Source organism: Cololabis saira, chromosome 2, assembly GCF_033807715.1.
Source record: "Cololabis saira isolate AMF1-May2022 chromosome 2, fColSai1.1, whole genome shotgun sequence".
NCBI lineage: Eukaryota > Metazoa > Chordata > Actinopteri > Beloniformes > Belonidae > Cololabis > Cololabis saira.
The window spans coordinates 15719395-15726304 of NC_084588.1; the positions used below are offsets into that span (position 1 = coordinate 15719395).

Sequence of the window (6910 nt, forward strand, 5' to 3'; positions counted from 1 at the left end):
TTAATGAAAAAAGGTGTTGATCCAAGTTGTTATAAGCTATTCTACAGCCTTCTTGGTCGTTAATATCGCGACCCTTGAACACCTGTTTTTGAGTCATCAGATAAAGTCTGCCCCTTCCCCCCGGAGCATGACTGGGTAAGGCTGACCAGTCTAAATGGAGCGTCCAATAACCTTCCTTCCCCTAACTTCAGAATCCAACATGGCTGCTACTTCAGTCCACACTATAAATACAGAGCTAATTTTACAGTTTTATAACAATTATAACCTTTATATCAGTGGGCATGTTGGTATACGCTCTTTGTATGTGTTAAATGCAACGTGGGATAGGTTATGAATGAACTGTAGCCAGCAGCAGCAATGGCTAATCTGACATTCGGAAAGGGACATTTTCCGACTTGACAACTGAAACAAGTTCAGCTCGGGTGTGACATGGTTCCCATTTCTGAATCCCGGGGTGAATAGATGTACCACCTCTGACTTTAAAATGATGAACCAATGCTTTTTCACCTCACTTTCTTGTTCAGAATGAACTGATGATGTGTGCGCTTTAGGAATGCGGCAGGGCAGTTTCTACTTGTCGACATTGGACCAAATGTTCACCCACATGCAGCATTTTCACGGAGAATTGGTAAACATTTCCATAATGCCAATACAATCCCCAGTGTGTGGGATTTTTACACATACATATATATACATATATATTTACACTCACACACAACTTTATTATTTGATATACCAAGTGTACCTAATAAAGTGGCCCATGAGTGTATTTTCATTTAACTTTAAAAAGAAATGATGCGAGAGCACGGTCACGCAGATTTGCAGCTGCTGCAGTTTTTAAGTACCAGATCAAAACAATGCTCATTCAAATCCTGAGATAAAGTGAAAAATAGAGAGCGAGTAGTGAAGCACAGGAACAATCCCCTGAGATATCTGTAAGGAAGAAAGAAAGAGGTGGATGATGGAGAAAGAGGGAGAGAGGGGGAGTTTGCCTCCAGTCTCGGGCACAGAAGAGGATCAAAGGTTTGTGCTCTGCATCTCAATGGACATCCGGTCACCAATACTGATGAGCCTGCGAGTGTGATGCTCCATTCACAGGGTTTATAACTTACGGGAAAACAAGGGGTCGTTACATGTAAAGAGACAACAGTTGTACACAGAAATCATTCGGAGGTTCCTGAAGTCTACATAAACAAAAAGCCAAAAGGTATAAATAACATATTTTGACAATTTAGTACTCACGAGTAGGACTCACCTGGACATTTATTAGAAGTACTTCACTCTTGAACCCTGTGAACCATCTAGTTCTCAGAATTGAGTTTGAATAACTTACTTTCTTTATATTATGGTAACAACTGCAGAATATTTTTTGCACTTTGCCATTACAGTATGAAAAATAAAAATCTTTTTTTCTTTTCGCAAAATAAAAAACAAAACTTTGCAAGAACATGTTATGTTTTTACGTGCAGCGTACGTGTGACACGGTTGGAATACAATGCATGTAGTGCTTTTCTTTTCCTATTATCGCTCGGAAGCATGTTTACTTTGCATTTTCCGAGTGCATTTGCATTACTGCTCACGTGCCACTCAGCGTCTGTTTTCCATCGTCCAAATCAACAGCAGGAGCATTAGAATTGCAGCATGCAGCATAAAATGATCGCTGCCTTTGCTCACTAGCTCGGGAAACAGTTTGCCAAACTAGTCCTTGCTTTAATGACTAAAACTGCATTAAAATGCAAACCAACTGTGGGAACAAAACACAGCTATTTGTGCTAGCTGGGGGTTATAAAATACTTACTTATTTTTGAGTAAGAAATGAAGTACTCCATCACTATGAAATAGTTTATAATAAGGTTCATTTTAACACAAAATAATTTTCCCAGTTGCATCTTACTTTGTGCTTGAGACTCGGAATGCTGTTTAGACTTCAGAAATCGATGAAAAGTGGTCACATTTTAACCACAGCTTTATCAAATGTCCAAATACTGACATATTAATTTCCACGCTGTTTTTCAGCCTTCAGCTTCTACCCCTTAACGTAGCTTGGCTAAGATAACGCAGCAGGACAAATGATCAAAGGATTTGTCCCAGATTACAGACGGCCATTAGTCTGATAGTCTTTGTATGCGATCTAATGTAGATATAAAGTAACGGGGCTGCGGTGTTCAGTGTGAGCCTTACACATAACCAGGAAAACTTGCTGCACAACCTGTTTTGCAAAGACCTATCTGCTTCAGTTATGAATCATTTATCCGTGAGATAAACATAGATATAGCGCCGACTGTCAAAATAACAACGCTTTTTGGTTGAGAGAAAATACACAGAACTTTTTTGCTCGGCTGTGTTTGCCATTTTTTATCGAGTCGTAGCTTATTGGGTGACATAAAAACAAACAAACCCTTTATTTTTTTTCAACTGAATACTCAATTCTAAAAATGGACAAAAACTGTTATGAATAATTGACTACTTTGGTTTATCTTGATAATTAAGATAAACCAAAGAATTTAAAACAATGGCTCTTCTCTTCATTACAGGGCTTCAGTGTCCACTTGGATAAGACCCTACTTATCCTCTACATTCATCTTTTTTAATGCCATAATCATCTTGAAAGTGATGCATTCTGCAATAGAGATTTTACCATTGCATCTCATTAGTGTTTGTCTATCACAGATGGTTGTAAATCCTCTGATGAAACACTCATGACCTCCAGTGGGATTCTGTCCCTTTCACTTGAGAGCCTATTAATTGTCTACAATTATCCCGTGCAAGCGTGGCATCTGTCAGAAGTATTCCGCCTCTTCCCACTAGGATAAAATGCCATAGTGGTAAAGGTTGACTGCGACATTCACTATTTATTGCACAATAGAGATTGAACAGTTAGAATTTGCCATCACAGGTCTTAAAAAAAGAAAAAGAAAAAAGAAATCTCCTTTAAGGAGTCGATAAAGCCAATCCTGACTCCCGATTATCTTCTTTTTTTCTGAAACAATATTTGCATACAGGAGATTGATGATGACAGTGCCTTGAATTGATTCTATTCATGGAGAAAAAATAAATATAGATGTGACATTTGTAAACTAGCTTGTTTGATAACTTGATTACTGATCTTTAAAATGTGCTGTTCTGACTCACAGGGAACTCATTCATAGCTCCCTTGATGCATCCAACTTCTTTAAAGTTTAGTGCAAATATAAAGAAACAACACTCACAGAAATGAAATAAACTGAGGACCCAATAAGGCAGCAATTATAAATATATCAAAAATAGTCATTAGACAACTATCCTTGTTACAAAAAAGGTACAAAGGTTTTGTCCTGTACCAGTGAGAAGGACAAGTTTTTCAGTTCCTCCACTGATCTTACAGTCTTGTATCCCAGCTGACTGAGTACTTTTTGACAAGCTGTTTGTGTGGCTTCTACAATGTCAAAGGAGAGTTTCAAACGCCAACTCTCTGCATTGGCTGCCGAGTCCCTCACGGTTCCAAACTTGTGTTTGGCAGACGGCTCATTGCTGCCTCGAGTGTTTGTACGTATCCAGTGTTTCACATTTTTATCCATATGCATCCCCAGAAAGTCATAGATCTCCTGTGTCTTTAAAAGTGGATTTCGAGCCAAATCCTCGTATCGAACCACCATGTATTTCCCCTTCAGCCAGTGGGGATGGCTGAGACCCGTTGAAACGGAGCTGAGAAAGTCTTCACAGATAACTGTGAGTTGATTCATGTCTAAGTTGTAGGGCCTTCTCCCCGTGGCCCTCCAAATACGCCACAGACGATACGGGTCCCTGAATGTCTCGATGCGCGAGGACAGGATCCCGCGAGGATCTCTGACAAGTTGAATTACTTTAATGTTCAGCCGTGGGTCTTCAACCAAAGCACGCAGATCTCCAATCTCTGGAACCCGAACGACTTTGATCGCCACATGCCGCTTTTCGTGGCACGACTCCGTTGCTAGGGTCATGTTTAGGGTGGTGCATTTCTTCACACAGTCTCCTTCCTCCACATTAGCATCACCAGGAGCGAAGGCGTCACACACAGGTTGCTGGCACAACGCTCGACTGGCACCACGGCGGAACAGCTTGTCTGTGGTGTGGTTCGTGGGTGTTGGTTTGATATAATTCTCTAAGAAATAAAGATCACAGCCGTAGAGGCTGCGTAGAAGGTCTCGGCTGGCGCCTAAGGTCACGCGCCGGTCTGCCGGATTGCGCGTGTGCGACTGCCTTGGCACCAGCGTGGCGTAAACATGATAAAGAGGCTCAAATAGGTAAAATATCTCCTGGTGTTGATTCAGCAGCTGACCCACAAAGGAGGAGCCGCTACGTGTGGTGGCCAAGACCAATATGTGCAGTTTACGGGTGGCGTTGATGGAAAAGTAAGGGTAGTCATCGCAGCCGGCAGCGCCCCGCTCAAAGGGGGGGTCGGTCTCCGGAGCCCCCAGACCACAGTTCTGCGGGCTGGGCAGCGGACACAGCTGGAACGGCTTGGAGGTGAGTGTTCGGATGGCTGTGTACTGGATGGCAATGGAGGCCAGGGCCAGCAGAATCACTGACTTCCAGGAGCACTGCATGACTGAACCACTTCATCTAGACACAGCCGTCTATGCCCGGTCCTCCCTGTCAACAAAGAACATGTAACTTACATTAAATCATTCTTTTTTTGTGGGCCTGTGAAGCGTGAGATGTGAAATAACACACAGACCCACCACCCCAATCCCTCATTCCTCAGATACACTTATATATCATTTTTATTTTAGTTTAATTTTATTACTTCTATACAAATGATACATTGAATGAACAAGGAAGGTTGTGCACTTTACATTATATAATTATATTCTGTTTAATTGTTCTTGTTGACATGATGTTTTTTCTATTGCGGTCCACGTAATTATGACTCAACTTAACTTCAACTTTCATAATAACATTTTGTGGAACCGGTTGACAAGAAAGAATTTATTAAAGTCAAGGTTTCATTTTCTGAGTGGATTATAATCTTATTAGTCTAAAAATGAAGAAAACATCTTGTTCATGAAAATTATACATATAGACATTACAGACGCAGTAATCTCCCCGTACAGAACATCACAATGCAAACTCATTTGAGCATAACGATTAAAAGGATGGAAGCTCGCATTTCACTCATTTTAAACTTGAGCGTTAGTCATTTGCAGCAGCCCAATATTTTATTTCTTCTACGGTCAAAATACAACACGTTGTATTGAGTTTGGTACCTATGTTGAAGCAAGGTTAAAGATTAACTTTATACTGAGCAAAAAACTAAGCAGAGCAGTAATCTTGATCAATTTATCTCACATTTTTCCTGCCAGCTGCAGTCTAATATATGGAAATAAAAATGGATAAAACAGTTCCTGTTTTGATTTCTTTCCAATAAGACGACACTGCCTGCTCAGCCTGCTGGAATGTATATATTAGTATCAGAGCTAAGATCACAGCTGATATCATATATATAGGCTATATATATAAAACTATCATAATAATTTGAAACAGATTTGACCTAAATTCTGGTTCACTAGTTTACTAGTTACTTTACTTTAACTTTTAACTTTACGACTATGTCGACACTCTCTCTGCTCTATCATTCTTTCTCTAATTTGAGGGCCTCATTTGGCTTGACAGGACTCTAAATATTGTGCTGTAAGCCACTTATTCATGGAGACACAAAACTGGGCTCAGGAATGTAAACAAGCTCCAGTGTTAATGTCATGTCAAGGGGAAGTGTTGCTGTAAGAAGAAAAAATTACAACAAACTTGTCTCATTAAGACGTATTAAATAGTGCCTAGAATGACATCCTGAGGCATGGGAACAAAGAACTTTATTTGTTCAGAAACCATCCATGAGACTTGACAGAACCAGAGAGCACAAAGCTATGAGCAATGTGAACCAAGACTACTTTGGAATAGCATCTCAACTCAGTGATAAGTTCCATAAAAACTAATAACATGTCTTCACCGGGTTTAAAAAAAAACGAAAACGTTCCTGTTTGTGTGAAGGAACTGAAGATGGTGTTTATTCCAGTTCTTTGAGAATACCAAAAACGATTTGTATAGGCAGAAAGCACCGCCGTTGTCTTTTTTTTATGGCATTTAAGATCAAATAAAGCCCATTTCAGTGCACCGGGAAGGGTGAGGGTGAGGGATGTTCCGCGATGCAGGCATCATCCTCACCGATGCGGGGATAACAGCACACACACACGCACGCATCCCACCCTGCACCCGCAGGTGCTTTACAAATCACTGTCTAAACTAAAGCACGCACACATTTAATTGTCTAACAAAGCACTGATAATAACAATAGTAAGAATTAGATGTTTTGTAGTCCGTTACCTTGTTGGTAGTTTCTCTCCTCTCATGATGCGGTGTGAAGCGCGTCCATGAACCGCGGCGGGCTTCCAGTTTTAGGAGAGCAGGAACGATCCTGGCAGATCCCGATACTCCATCTATGTTATCAGATATTCAGTTCAGCTGGCTGGCCTCGGACACGCGGAGAGGGGAAACCAGATGAGAAAAAAGTGATGGAGTAACGTCGGAGCGCCAGTGTTGTTGTGATGGAGCAGCCGGGCGGACCGGGGGACGCAGCAGATCCCCATCAGTGATGCAGAGCTGAGCGTGTGAGGTAGAGCTGCTGCACAAGGACCGACTGTCTGGACAAACCCGACCCTCCCCCTTTCACCTGCCTCCCTCTCTCGCTCTCTCTCTCTCTCTCTCCCTCTCTCTCTATCTCTCCCTCTCTCTCACTCCCTCTCTCTCCCTCTCCCCCACACACACACACTCTTCCCTCAGCCTCCACACACGCACACCAGGTCTGTCACTCAGCCAATGTGGCAGCCTGCTCCCACTGACATCACCCCACTGCATCTGATTCTCCAAATGTTTATCCTGCATCGGGACTATTTTA

General features: G+C 41.7%; 1 protein-coding gene across 1 annotated transcript; it reads right to left on the bottom strand.

Annotated features, from left to right (window-relative positions):
• Positions 1-1395: 1395 nt before the first annotated feature.
• Positions 1396-6639, bottom strand: chst1 (carbohydrate (keratan sulfate Gal-6) sulfotransferase 1). The gene is made up of 2 exons (XM_061709174.1): positions 6340-6639; positions 1396-4611 (listed from the first exon to the last, which is right to left on the bottom strand). Exon 2 carries the CDS (start codon positions 4563-4565, stop codon positions 3288-3290), a length of 1278 nt encoding a protein of 425 aa, XP_061565158.1. The 5' UTR covers positions 4566-4611; positions 6340-6639; the 3' UTR covers positions 1396-3287.
• Positions 6640-6910: the final 271 nt, after the last annotated feature.